The sequence below is a fragment of the Entelurus aequoreus genome, linkage group LG17, assembly GCF_033978785.1.
Source record: "Entelurus aequoreus isolate RoL-2023_Sb linkage group LG17, RoL_Eaeq_v1.1, whole genome shotgun sequence".
NCBI lineage: Eukaryota > Metazoa > Chordata > Actinopteri > Syngnathiformes > Syngnathidae > Entelurus > Entelurus aequoreus.
In genome coordinates, this window is record NC_084747.1 from 11,977,029 (window position 1) to 11,991,582 (window position 14,554).

At 38.2% G+C, this 14,554-nt stretch overlaps 1 protein-coding gene across 1 annotated transcript; it reads right to left on the reverse strand.

The window, feature by feature from the left end:
• Positions 1–8,293: 8,293 nt before the first annotated feature.
• Positions 8,294–13,119, reverse strand: LOC133632403 (oocyte zinc finger protein XlCOF6.1-like). Its single transcript, XM_062024808.1, has 2 exons — positions 12,766–13,119; positions 8,294–11,682 (listed from the first exon to the last, which is right to left on the reverse strand). The coding sequence occupies exons 1-2, from the start codon at positions 12,878–12,880 to the stop codon at positions 10,475–10,477; spliced, it is 1,323 nt and encodes a 440-aa protein (XP_061880792.1). The 5' UTR covers positions 12,881–13,119; the 3' UTR covers positions 8,294–10,474.
• Positions 13,120–14,554: the final 1,435 nt, after the last annotated feature.

Consider the following 14,554-nt stretch of genomic DNA (forward strand, 5'->3'; position numbering starts at 1 on the left):
CATGGTTGGTTATGGTTTGAATTTATATCCAACAATTGCGAGAACGACTTTTTATTGTCAATATCGGCTACTGAGTTTCATTTTTTTGTGTTTTCTGCTGGTGGTGTGCCTCAGAATTTTTTCAACGAAAAAAATGTGCCTTGGCTCAGAAAAGGTTGAAAAACACTGCCTTGAACAACTAATCTGATTAATGACTACTGATTACTCCTTTAGAAAGTAACATAGTTACTTTACTGATTAGTTGATTTTAAAAGTAACTCTTAGATTACAAGTTACTTTATTAGTTACATTCAGCATTCATTGATTGATTGAAACTTTTATTAGTAGATTGCACAGTACAGTACATATTCCGTACAATTGACCACTAAATGGTAACACCCCAATAAGTTTTTCAACTTGTTTAAGTCGGGGTCCACGTTAATCAATTCATGGTACCGACGTTACCCCCGCCGCCTCAACATAAAAAAATGACAAGGCGGTTTTGCCAATAATCACTTTATTTAACATCAACAACTGCACTTAACATAAATACTTGTTTTACATATTACAAAAAAAAATGACAGTCTTTCTTTACTGGACATAAATACTTGTTATATATATATATATATATATATATATATATATATATATATATATATATATATATATATATATATATATATATATATATATATATATATATATATATATAAAATAAACAGTTTTTCTTTACAGCAGTTGACACAAATTCTTAGTTTTTTATAAAATAAAATAAATACTGTATTTTTTACCTGACTGTTAAAAATGGCAAAACCTACAAATGTAAATGTAACTATTAAATTATGTTTCACTTTTCTTATGAACACTGAACCTGTTGTTCCCAACATCAGATTGCTAAGTGTGGTTTACAAAACAGCGTATAACACCACATGTTAGCTCTAATTGTTCCATCGTTATTATCAAGTTATGAGTCAAACAGTGGCGTGGGGCGATTAAACCAGTGGTTGGATCTAGAGATGTCCGATAATGGCTTTTTTGCCGATTCTCGATATTGTCCAACTCTTAATTACAGATTCCGATATCAACCGATACCGATATATACAGTCGTGGAATTAACACATTATTATGCCTAATTTTGTTGTGATGCCCCGCTGGATGCATTAAACAATGTAACAAGGTATGGAAAAAAATGCTAACATGGCACTGCCATATTTATTATTGAAGTCACCAAGTGCATTATTTTTTTTAACATGCCTCAAAACAGCAGCTTGGAATTTGGGACATACTCTGAGGAGGTTGAGGTGGGTGGGGTTGGGGGGAGGCGGGGTTGAGGTGGGGGTGGGTGGGTTGTGGGTAGCGGGGGGTGTATATTGTAGCGTCCCGAAAGAGTTAGTGCTGCAAGGGGTTCTGGGTATTTGTGCTGTTGTGTTTATGTTGTGTTACGGTGCGGATGTTCCCCCGAAATGTGTTTGTCATTCTTGTTTGGTGTGGGTTCACAGTGTGGCGCATATTTGTAACAGTGTTAAAGTTGTTTATACGGCCACCCTCAGTGTGACCTGTATGGCTGTTGACCAAGTATGCCTTGCATTCACTTGTGTGTGTGAAAAGCCGTAGATATTATGCGATTGGGCCGGCACGCAAAGGCGGTGCCTTTAAGGCACGCCCCCAATATTGTTGTCTGGGTGGAAATCGGGAGAAATTCGGGAGAATGGTTGCCCCGGGAGATTTTCGGAAAGGGGCACTGAAATTCGGGAGTCTCCCGGGAAAATCGGGAGGGTTGGCAAGTATGACTGGGAGACGCAACTGCTCTGTACTTCTCCCTACGTCCGTGTACCACTCCGTACAGCAGCGTTTTAAAAAAGTCATAAATTTTACTTTTTGAAACCGATACCGATAATTTCTGATATTACATTTTAAAGCATTTATTGGCCGATAATATCGGCAGTCCGATATTATCGGACATCTATAGTTGTACCTCATTAACAAAAGCCTCTCAAACCTCTTGTCAGACAGTCTATTCCTCATTCAGTGCGGCTTTCAGGTTGCTCTCCATCTGTGCATACTCCATCTCCAGGTAAGACAAAAAGGATGTTCTGTGAGGTAAGTCCGCGTTGATCGTAGTGAGGATCTTGTTTATTATGGCATAAAACGAGGGCGAGTCAACTGTGCTTAAGGGCAGCATTTCCTCGACAACGTACTGCCCGACCAACTTCTTTAACTCCAAATAATGACTGTATTTCCAACTTGAAAACGCGCTTCTCTCTCCGCCCTCCATTGTTGTTTACTTCGGTGTCGCACACGTGTGTCATCCTCATGCTAAAAATGTGACTTGTCGCTTACGTGTCGTCACTTTCCAAGACGGCAAGAAGAAAAAAAACTTATTTTTACAAGGGAAAATTAAAAAATAGTAATGTGCAGTGATTTGGATTAAATCGTCTTTAATCTGACTACTGGTTTGGAAATAGTAACGCGTTAGATTTGTCGTTAATGAAAAAAGACTTCATATTAGACTAACGCGTTACTAAGTAACGCGCTACCGGCATCAGTGGTAACGAGATATTCTTGTTTAAGTTTAGGTAAACAAACGTTTAAAGGCCTACTGAAACCCACTACTACCGACCACGCAGTCTGATAGTTTATATATCAATGATGAAATCTTAACATTATAACACATGCCAATACGGCCGGGTTAACTTATAAAGTGACATTTTAAATTTGCCGCTAAACTTCCGGTTCGAAACGCCTCTGAGGATGACGTATGCGCGTGACGTAGCCCGACGAACACGGGTATGCCTTCCACATTGAAGCCGATACGAAAACGCTCTGTTTTCATTTCATAATTCCACAGTATTCTGGACATCTGTGTTCGTGAATCTGTTTCAATCATGTTCATTGCATTATGGAGAAGGAAGCCAAGCAAGCAAAGAAGAAAGTTGTCGGTGCGAAATGGACGTATTTTTCGAACGTAGTCAGCCACAACAGTACACAGCCGGCGCTTCTTTGTTTACATTCCCGAAAGATGCAGTCAAGATGGAAGAACTCGGATAACAGAGACTCTAACCAGGAGGACTTTTGATTTGGATACACAGACGCCTGTAGAGAACTGGGACAACACAGACTCTTACCAGGATTACTTTGATTTGGATGACAAAGACGCAGACGTGCTACTGTGAGTATGCAGCTTTGGCTTTTTTTTGCGTATGTACGTAACTTTTTTAAAATATATAAGCTTTATGAACCTTGGGTTAGGTGAACGGTCTTTTGGGCTGAGTGATTGTGTGTGTTGATCATGTGTTTGAATTGTATTGGCGTGTTCTATGGAGCTAGGAGCTAGCAGAGGAGCTAGGAGCTAGCATAACACGTACCGTACCGTAAGTGCGCGTCACGTACGTAACTTTTTAAAAATATATAAGCTTTATGAACCTTGGGTTAGGTGAACGGTCTTTTGGGCTGAGTGATTGTGTGTGTTGATCGGGTGTTTGAATTGTATTGGCGTGTTCTATGGAGCTAGGAGCTAGCAGAGGAGCTAGGAGCTAGCATAACAAACACGCAGGTGTTATTATGCAGGATTAATTTGTGGCATATTAAATATAAGCCTGGTTGTGTTGTGGCTAATAGAGTATATATATGTCTTGTGTTTATTTACTGTTGTAGTCATTCCCAGCTGAATATCAGGTACCGTGAGTATGCAGCCTTGGCTGCTAAACATTCGATAACTTGACCGTATGTGCGCGTCACGTACGTAACTTTTTAAAAATATATAAGCTTTATGAACCTTGGGTTAGGTAAACGGTCTTTTGGGCTGAGTGATTGTGTGTGTTGATCAGCTGTTTGAATTGTATTGGCGTGTTCTATGGAGCTAGGAGCTAGCAGAGGAGCTAGGAGCTAGCATAACAAACACGCAGGTGTTTTTATGCAGGATTAATTTGTGGCATATTAAATATAAGCCTGGTTGTGTTGTGGCTAATAGAGTATATATATGTCTTGTGTTTATTTACTGTTGTAGTCATTCCCAGCTGAATATCAGGTCACCCCCGGCTCTCACAGCATCTTCCCTATCTGAATAGCTTCAACTCCCCACTAGTCCTTCACTTGCACTTTACTCATCCACAAATCTTTCATCCTCGCTCAAATTAATGGGGAAATTGTCGCTTTCTCGGTCCGAATCTCTCTCACTTCATGCGGCCATCATTGTAAACAATAGGGAACTTTGCGTATATGTTCAACTGACTACGTCACGCTACTTCCGGTAGGTGCAAGCCTTTTTTTTATCAGATACCAAAAGTTGCAATCTTTATCGTCGTTGTTCTATACTAAATCCTTTCAGCAAAAATATGGCAATATCGCGAAATGATCAAGTATGACACATAGAATAGATCTGCTATCCCCGTTTAAATAAAAAAAATTCATTTCAGTAGGCCTTTAATACTTAATTTATCAGGCATTTTGATGTTCCACTAAAGTGTTTAAAATCTTTGGGTTTGAGGCTTTTAATACTTCTTGTTACCGTTTAATTTAGACTACGTTGTGGACATACTTTTTTTCAGATTAGCTATAAAATTTTGTTTTTTTCGAATATGCATATATTTACAAGATGACACATGACATGTTTCCAATTTGTCATTACACCATGTCCAAAAAAGGAGTAGGAAGAAGCAGATTTGATTTATTCCTACCCCCTTTCCACTACCATGAACTGATTAATGTGGACCCCGACTTAAACAAGTTTAAAAACGTATTCGGGTGTTACCATTTAGTGGTCAATTGTACGGAATATGTACTGTACTGTGCAATCTACTAATAAAAGTTTCAATCAATGCGTAGCAATTACTAACACGTTTGTTCACTTCTTGTTCTCAATTTGCAACACAATTTAAATCAATGAATAACGCAACAGTTCTCATAGCTGAATTGTGATTCACATAATGAGATGACTAAGATTATTTAATTTTCAATAAGCGTTTATCAGGATTGTTTTTATTCGTACTTTGTAAATGTGTTTGAACCATTTCTTGAACTGGATCACACAGTGCATTCGGAAAAAATTCACAGCACTTCACCTTTCCAACATTTTCTCATGTTACAGCCTTATTCCAAAATGGAATATACTCATATTTTTCCTAAAAATTCTACACACAATAGATAGGTTTTCCGATGACGTCATCCGACAACGTCCGCCATATTGTGTGTCAAAACAAAGCGAAGCGTGTATGCAAACCACTGCAAAGTGCAGGGCACTGGCCACAACAGACTGAAAAAAGATATCCAACAGCTAGCTGCACACATTTAAAGGCTCTCTGTTTCCACAGAGAGCCGTAACAAGCCAGCAGACATCTTGTGACAAAGGCTGCCAGACACAATCTGCAAAGACTTGCTCCGTTGGGACACAGCTTTCCATAAAGACCCTCCAGCCGCATATCAGAAGTAAAGGTTTGTAAAGTGTCGTAACACTCGCAGTGAAAGTAGGCCAAACAGTTTCTCTTTTCTTTGTGCAGGAACACAGACAACCCCACACGACACAGATAAAGGTGTGGGTACAACCAATACAGATTTTGTGGACACACACCCTTTCGTCGTCGTGACTTTGTGAAGCCCTTTGAGGCATCCGTCCATTTTTTTTAACCAGCTGCTCTTAAACAATTGTGATAATTGCTATATAAATACATTTTGATTGATTGATGCGTGTACAGTATGTGTTAATGTTTAGCTTGTATTTTAGTTGATAAATGACCTACATATTTTCATTCATAAATCACTTACTGTACAATTTCTGGAAGTAGTAAATATTTTGCCCCCCACTCGCCACCATGACTGTAAATAGTATAAATTGTGGATAAAATTGTTATAACTATATATCTGCATAACATTGTACGCTTATTAACATTAAAGGAAACAACACACTGGTCTTTCCTCGTCTCCCACCATGGTTACACTGAAGCCAAGCGCTACATAGGCTTCATCATATTCTGGTACGGCACATAAAGTATGTTCCCCAAGGTACCATGCACCCCCCCCCCCCCCCCAGTGTGGTGGAATGTCCGAATCTTAAACAGCAACAAAAGTTAATTTAGTACAAAAGTTTTATTTACCCATAATCAAATGGTACAAGGTTGGATTGAATTGCCATGCAAACATTTGATTGATTGATTGATTGAGACTTTTATTAGTAGGTTGCACAGTGAAGTACATATTCCGTACAATTGACCACTAAATGGTAACACCCGAATAAGTTTTTCAACTTGTTTAAGTCGGGGTCCACTTAAATTGATTCATGATACAGATATATACTATCATATATACTATCATCATAATACAGTCATCACACAAGATAATCACATTGAATTATTTACATTATTTACAATCAGGGGTGTGGAGGGAGGGGGGGTGAGGTGGGGGGGGGGATATGGACATCAAGTAGTGGACATAGAGAGAGAGAGAGAGATCAGAAGGCATAAGAAAAAGAAAAAGTATCTGCATTTGATTGTTTACATTTGATTATTAGCAATCCGGGGAGGGTGTTAGTTTAGGGTTGTAGCTGCCTGGAGGTGAACTTTTATTGCGGTTTTGAAGGAGGATAGAGATGCCCTTTCTTTTATACCTGTTGGGAGCGCATTCCACATTGATGTGGCATAGAAAGAGAATGAGTTAACGGAGACGTTGGATGAATCGAGAATCATGCGAATCATACATAGACTTGGTCTACTTGGTTATTTATCTGTCTCCCTGGTGGGTCAAGGTCCAGTTGTTTTGGACCTGTTTGTTCTGCAACATCCTTGAATCCCTTAGCCATAACAAACCATCAAAACATTTTGTACAATGCTCAGTCCGACCATACGTTCAACTCTAAGCCACATTTGCTCTTCCAATGTTACAGAATAGAAAAAAGAGAAACGAGCAGACATTCCACTACTGTAGTGTCCTCCTTAATGCTTTTCGACCTCGCTCTCTTTCCGGACTTTGACAGACACAAAATATGGTACAAAAGTCAGAAATTCCACCACACCAGTATTTGAGAAGGACTGCGATTTTGTATCGCCTGCCAAAGAGGACGAGTTTGAGCCGTTTTTGACCAGGGTGGGAGGTGCCTTCAGTGATGTTACCTCCCCTTTTCCTGACCCTGGACCGGTATAAGTCCTGGATGGGGTGGGAGGTCGACACCGAAGATCTTTTCTGCAGTCCTAATTGTCCGTTGCAGTCTGTATCTGTCCAGCTTGGTTGCCGAGCCAAACCAGACAGCGGAGTCGAGGTGATGCAGGATGTGGTTTAGTCCTATGTTGACTGCGTTCTCCACTGATCTGTTTGCTCAATGTCCAGCAGGGGAGATGTGATGTCCTTCAGGTGGCACAACGCCAGTCTCCTAAAGGACTTCACGGCCATAGATGCCATTGAGTCCGGTGATGGCAGGTTTCTTTGGGACTGGGATGATGGTGGAGGCTTTGAAGCAAGCGAGGGCACCTGGCACAGTTCCAGTGATGAGCTGAAGAAGGCAGCCAGCTGCTCAGCACAGACTCCCGGGCAGATGAATATAATTGTAGTAATGTAAGATACTTTTTTCCCCCCGTACCTTGCGGGAAGCTTCTCTCTAAAACTACAAACATGGCTGCAGTGTGACGAGGGGTAAATTTGCATCTTGCAACCTCGCGTCTCAAAACGGCTTGTTTTCGGATAAAGGTCTTTGCAGCAAAATGTTGAGTATAGAACCACGATTACATGTTTTATACACCACAAGGAAGTGTTTTAAATGTAGAAAAAAATATGTATTAAGACCCCTTCTGCCTTGCACACGTGTCCCAACTGCACTGAGCTGGGCTTGTATTTGGTTTGCTGTCATTGTTTTTACATTCTATTTTTATATTTATTCTCATAAGATTCATATTAACGTGTACAGTATACAGTACAGGCCAAAAGTTTGGATACACATTCTCATTTCAATGTGTTTTCTTTATTTTCATGACTATTTACATTGTAGATTGTCACTGAAGGCATCAAAACTATGACACCTGTGAAGTGAAAACCATTTCAGGTGACTACCTCTTGAAGGTCATCGAGAGAATGCCAAGAGTGTGCAAAGCAGTAATCAGAGCAAAGGGTGGCTATTTTTAAGGAACTAGAATACAAAACATGTTTTCAGTTATTTCAACTTTTTTTGTTAAGTACATAACTCCACGTGTTCATTCATAGTTTTGATGCCTTCAGTGACAATCTACAATGTAAATAGTCATGAAAATAAAGAAAATACATTGAATGAGAAGGTGTGCTCAAACTTTTGACCTATACTCTATATATTATACTCTATTTAAATGATTATGTTCATACCATTGTTCTTGCTGTAGTACATTTCGTGCCATCACGTGTGCTTGTGTGACAATAAAGTTCCTTGAAAACTCCCGAAGGTCACAATTACCATTTAGAATAAAAAATTATCGTAAAACCGTGATTGTAACTGCATTTGGATGAACTCATAGACTGGTAATGCTGCTCATTTCTTGGAGAAAAAAGCTAATATGCTGAATGCTAGCAAGCAGCTAATGTCCATAACGTCGCTAGCTAGCAGCTACCACGCTAATCGCTAGCTATCTTAAATGCAAACATGAATACAAGACACATTGACGTCTTTCCCCATTAAAAACATCACAGCCTAATCTAAAATTACTGTCCGAGCAACTAAGATATTAAATTGTGCACAATGAAACGTAAATATGAACTTTTTTGTTTTACTTCAATAACAAAGCAATACAAAACACCATGTCTTACAAAACATCAACAATGTGTCATAAAAATAAAAAAACTTCTATTAATTTTCAAAATGTGTTAACAGGAAAATAACTTCAGTAGTTGCCAGACAATCATTACTTTTCAGATAATAAGGCAAGATATTAAAACACAACTACTATACAGTAAAGGTAAAAATGAAGATCCATACATGACGTGGCTACATACAACAGGAAGTGAATCCACGTGATGTCACGTAAACCAAAATAATTCCATAAAATGGAAGAAAAACATATTTAAACACTTTAACAAAGATATGGCTCCTCACAATCCACATTAATAATTGATGTTTCTTCTGTCAAATAAAGTATATTGTGTGTTTGTTTGTTTTTTAACAAAAATTCGTTAAGAATGTTCAGTATTGGCTTCAAGACTCGAGAATAATTTGCGCAAAGAAGCGCATTCCTCGCAAGAAGTCAAAATTAAGCAGAATGAAAATGTTGCATACATGAATTGATTAACGTGGACTTAAACAAGTTGAAAAACTTGTTCCGGTGTTACCATTTAGTGGTCAATTGTACGGAATATGTACTGTACTGTGCAATCTACTAATAAAAGTTTCAATCAATCAATCAAACATGCATTATTCACATCTGTGGAAATATTTCTAATAGGGGTTTTAGTAAAAACTATTTCAGATTTCCTAATATAGTCCGTCATAAAGGATTTTTTTTTTTAAACAAACACAAAACTAAGGATGTGATCCACCAGCAGAGAGGGGGCAGTGCTAAAGAAGTGGAATCATCCAGTAGGACAGACTGGTGTCTGTTAAGAAAGATGGTACCTAACCATGTCGGTCTCTTTGGATACCACATGAGGTCAGTTTTGTCAGGAAGCCGCAGTGCCTTACACGATCAAAAACTTTATTTATATCTAAGACAAGTACTCCAATTTTTGTTGCGTGTTGAGAGCATTGTTCCACCACTGGGTGACATAAGAAAACATGTCAATTGTAGATGGCTTCTCACATAGTCCGTACTTGTTATCAGATTAAATTTGATGTTTATCGAGGTGTTTGTGAATGTGGACCCATATTATGCTTTGGATGTAATAGGTAGCAGGGATATTAGCTTGTAGTTCAATAGAGTTCGTTTTTTCCCCATCTTAGGTACACTATCAATCATATGGGCACATATCCAGAAGGTTTGAACTGTCTTTGTATCCAGGAAAATCTGGAAGAGCTTGGCAAGTACTGGGGCAATCTCCAGCACACAGTTTTTATGTACAGTTGCTGAGATCCCATCAGGGCCTTTAGTCTTTAAAGTGCCAGAAGAACATTTTTGGGACAGATTTTCATGGTTGAGAGAACTTGGCTGCTTTTGGACTGCATGTTGGAGAGATTCTGTGTTGGTCTGTAGACACAAAACATGAACCTCAGGCGACCTGGAAGGTGTAGTTTCAGGCAGATCGATTCATGTTGTTGGCGTTCAAAGTCAGGCGTTCTGGAGGCGGTGAAAGCATCACTGAAGAAGACACAATTCCTCAGGTCTGTCTAATCTGAAGAAAGAGTAACCAAGCACTACAAGCATCATCTATTTTGCTATTCAGGGACGTTTCATACACGCGGAAGACATGGGGTCATGAGGAGATAAGATTATGCTCCAGATAATCAATTCTACTTTGTACGAAGCCTTCACATATTTGTGAGCAGTGAACTTATTTTGAGGTTTGGGAAAATGTGGCAATATATGAGCAACATACCACAAATTAAACAGCTAATTGATTATTCTCCCGTGTATGTTCTTATGTGTTGAGTCAAATTATTTTTTGGAGAAAAGCTCTTACCACAAACTGAACGACTAAATGCATTTTCTCCAATGTGTGTTCTCTTGTGTCGAACCAAACTACACTTTTTAATAAAGCTTTTACAACAAACTGAGCAATTAAATGGTTTTTCTCCTGTGTGTGTTCTTATGTGCTCCGTTAAACTGTTCTTCTGGGAAAAGCTTTTCCCACAAACTAAACAGTTAAATGGTTTTTCTCCTGTGTGCGTTCGCATGTGTTGAGTCAAATCGCTGTTTCGAGAAAAACTTTTACTACAAACTACACAATTCAGTGGTTTTTCACCTGTGTGTGTTCTCGTGTGTTGAGTCAAATCGCCGTTACGAGAAAAGCTTTTACCACAAACTGAGCAACTAAATGGTTTTAGTCCAGTGTGTGTACCCGTGTGTTGAGTCAAATGGCACTTTTTAGTAAAGCTTTTACCACAATCTAAGCAATGGAATTGTTTTTCTCCCGTGTGTGTTCTCATGTGTTGAGTCAAATTATTTTTTTGAGAAAAGCTCTTACCACAAACTGAACAGGTAAATGGTTTTTCTCCTGTGTGTGTTCTCATGTGTTGAGTCAAATTATTTTTTATAGTAAAGCTTTTAGCACAAACTGAACAAATAAAGGGTTTTTCTCCTGTGTGTGTTCTCATGTGATCGGTCAGATTGCTCTTTTGGGGGAAGCTTTTATCGCAAACTGAACAATCAAATGTTTTTTGTCCAATGTGTGTTTTCACATGTTGAGTCAAATTGCTCTTTCTACTAAAGGCTTTCGAACAAACTGAGCGCGTCAAACAATTTTGACCTTGCTTCTTTTTCGAAGAGTCAGAGTATTTGCGGTCAGTCTCTATATCACCTTTAGAGTCTGTATCGCTGCTCAAAGTCACTTCAACCCCGTCTTCAACCTCACTATCCGATAGTGGAGCTGAAAGGTTGTTCGCTTGTGGTTTCTCTTCATCTTCAATCTTCACAGAGACAACAGTCAGTGGCAACTTGGTGAGATCAGCTTCCTGTGGTCCTAGAAGACACTCTCCCTCCTGAGTGATCCAGAGTTCCTCCTCTTCCTTTTTAATGTGGGGTGGCTGTGGAGTCTCCTGCTTCAAAGTGGAGCTCCCCTCTGACCGAGGGGGAAGTTCTTCTGGATGACCAATCATCTGCTGGATGTCTGCAGGACACAAACAAGACAGACATACTTTAGCTCATGTGATCCATGAGATGTTTCTCCTTGAACTCGCTCAACTAATTGTTCTGTGTACTGTGTGTGTGTGTGTGTGTGTGTGTGTAGTGTTTCATGGCCATTCATTTAGTGCCTTGCCAGAATGGTGGATCAATGTTTACATGACTTGGCTTGGACAAGTGGAGCTACAGTCACAGAAAACACCTGTTTTGACGGACATTATGATATTACAAACCAGCGGGGGGAAACAAATTGATATTGCGATACATCACAATACTTTTCCTAACACTATATCAGGGATGTAACAACATGAACATTTCTTATCACTGTTACTGTGGCCAAAATGATCATGGTTTTATGGAGACATTGTTTACGGTTTTTTAACGATTTGGTTTTCAACAAAAGCTTTTGTTCAGATTACTAACAAAAACTGAGGTACTACTTTAAATACTTTACCTACTCAGTGACCTAGTGGTTAGAGTGTGCGCCCTGAGATCGGTAGGTTGTGAGTTGAAACCCCGTCCGAGTCATACCAAAGACTATAAAAATGGGACCCAATACCTCCACTCAGCATCAAGGGTTGGAATTGGGGGTTGAATCACCAAAAATGATTCCCGGGCGCGGCCACCGCTGCTGCCCACTGCTCCCCTCACTTCCAGGGGGTGATCAAGGGTGATGGGTCAAATGCGGAGAATAATTTCGTCACACTTAGTGTGTGTGTGACAATCATTGGTACTTTTAACTTTAAATAGTCATGTAGTGGTAATACTGTACTGTAATAGTAAATAGTTCAGTTATCAAAACATATCATTGAGATTTTGACTATTTGCACATTAAGAAAAGTGTTTATTCACAATACATATTTGAAGTGCCTAACATTTGTCGATCCAAAATATATTTTGCTTTGTAACAACAGCTAAACATTCTTTCATCTCCTCTGATGTGAACTCCACTGCCTTCTTCAAGCTAACAATCATGGCGGCTCTTTCTTTACATTCTTCAACAATCATGTCTCATCATCACTCTTTTCAGGGCTCACGATAGCCTCCAAAATCACTTCACCCCGCTCACCTTCGTCCGCAGTTTTCGTCCTTTTATCCGTAAGTGATTTTCTGGAAGTTGGTGGCGCTGATTCTCTTTCATGTTCTCTTTTAAAGGACGTCGCCATCATGCAGTAGTCGTCCATCTTCTATCACGTCTTCGATCTTCATTTCAGATAGCACTTCATCGCTCCAACGTCAACTTCCATTTCGCCGGCTTTGAGAAAAGGCCAATCTTAAGGTATATGATGTTACATTTGAATCTAAATGGCTGTAAGATCGTACATGTGAAACGTTTTTGGAAAGCCACGTCGCTCAGTCCGCCATCTTGGTCTTTTCGCTTTGCCACTGCTCAATCACTTTGCGCATGCGCGGGAAACCAGCAACTTCCGTTCCTTAGTTTTTTTATTTTATTATTATTTTTTATTTATTTTTATTTATTTTTATTTATTTTTATTTTTATTTTTATTTTTTTACTTCGGTTCCTTAGTTGACAGCATTTTTTTTTTTTTTTTCAAAAATATCGTCATTTTACTATTGTTTGGAAACAACGGTACGTATCTTCTGATAACCTCGTGATGTGACGTCACATAAAGCAAAAATAATTGCTTCAATTGGAAGAAGATACACATATTTAAACACTCATTGTAGCTTTTTCATTACGTTTATTTTGAAATAAAGAAATGGTGTTAGTGTTGTGACAATGTTGTGTTGTTATTATGTTACATTATTGACAATAAAGACGATCTTATTTGCCCTGTGATGAGGTGGCGACTTGTCCAGGGTGTACCCCGCCTTCCGCCCGAATGCAGCTGAGATAGGCTCCAGCACCCCCCGCGACCCCAAAAGGGAAAGCGGTAGAAAATGAATGGATGGATGGATGGACGATCTTATTTGCACTGTCTCTATTTTCTTTTACTCTTATCCTAAGCAGTTTCCAATACCGCCACTAGATGTCAGCAGTGTGACGTCATTGATGTTTTGGTTGTCACGTGTTCAGTCGAACGCTTCTTTTATGGACTTCCTTACAACACTAACACCATTTGTTGATCACTGATATACTTTTCTTTATTTCAAAATAAACGTAATGAAAAAGCTACAATGAGTGTTTAAATATGTATATATTCTTCCAATTATAGCAATTATTTTTGCTTTATGTAACGTCACATCACGAGGTTATCAGATACGTACCGTTGTTTAGATAGATAGATAGATAGATAGATAGATAGATAGATAGATAGATAGATAGATAGATAGATAGATAGATAGATAGATAGAGATAGTACTTTATCGATTCCTTCAGGAGAGTTCCCTCGGGAAAATTTAAATTCCAGCAGCAGTGTACAGAATTGAGATGGAATTTAAAAGTAAAAAGTAAATAATGGGGGTATAAGTGGAAACAAAATAGAAAAATATTACAATAAGAATAAAAATAAAAAGCATCAATGAGAATAAATATATATATATATATATATATATATATATATATATATATATATATATATATATATATATATATATATATATATATATTCCAAACAATAGTAAAATTACGATATTTTTGAAGAAAAAAAAATGCTGTCAACTAAGGAACGTAAGTAAAAAATAAAAAATAAAATAATAATAAAAAAAAAAAAAAAATGAAAAAAAATAAATAAAAATAAAAATAAAAATAAAAAATATAAATACAAATACAAATAAAAATAAAAATGAAAAAAAACGTTTCAGATAATTTTTTCAGATATTTTGATCCAAACAGAATAATTTTTGATTATTTAATATTCGACCAGGGGCGTAAACACCTGTAAGGAAGATCACAA

Coding starts and splice junctions, on each gene's coding strand:
- LOC133632403 (XM_062024808.1), bottom strand. CDS start 12,880: ATGGACGACTACTGCATGATGGCGACGTCCTTTAAAAGAGAACATGAA. Junction 11,683..12,765: donor GACGAAAACTGCGGACGAAG/GTGAGCGGGGTG, acceptor TGTGTCCTGCAG/ACATCCAGCAGATGATTGGT.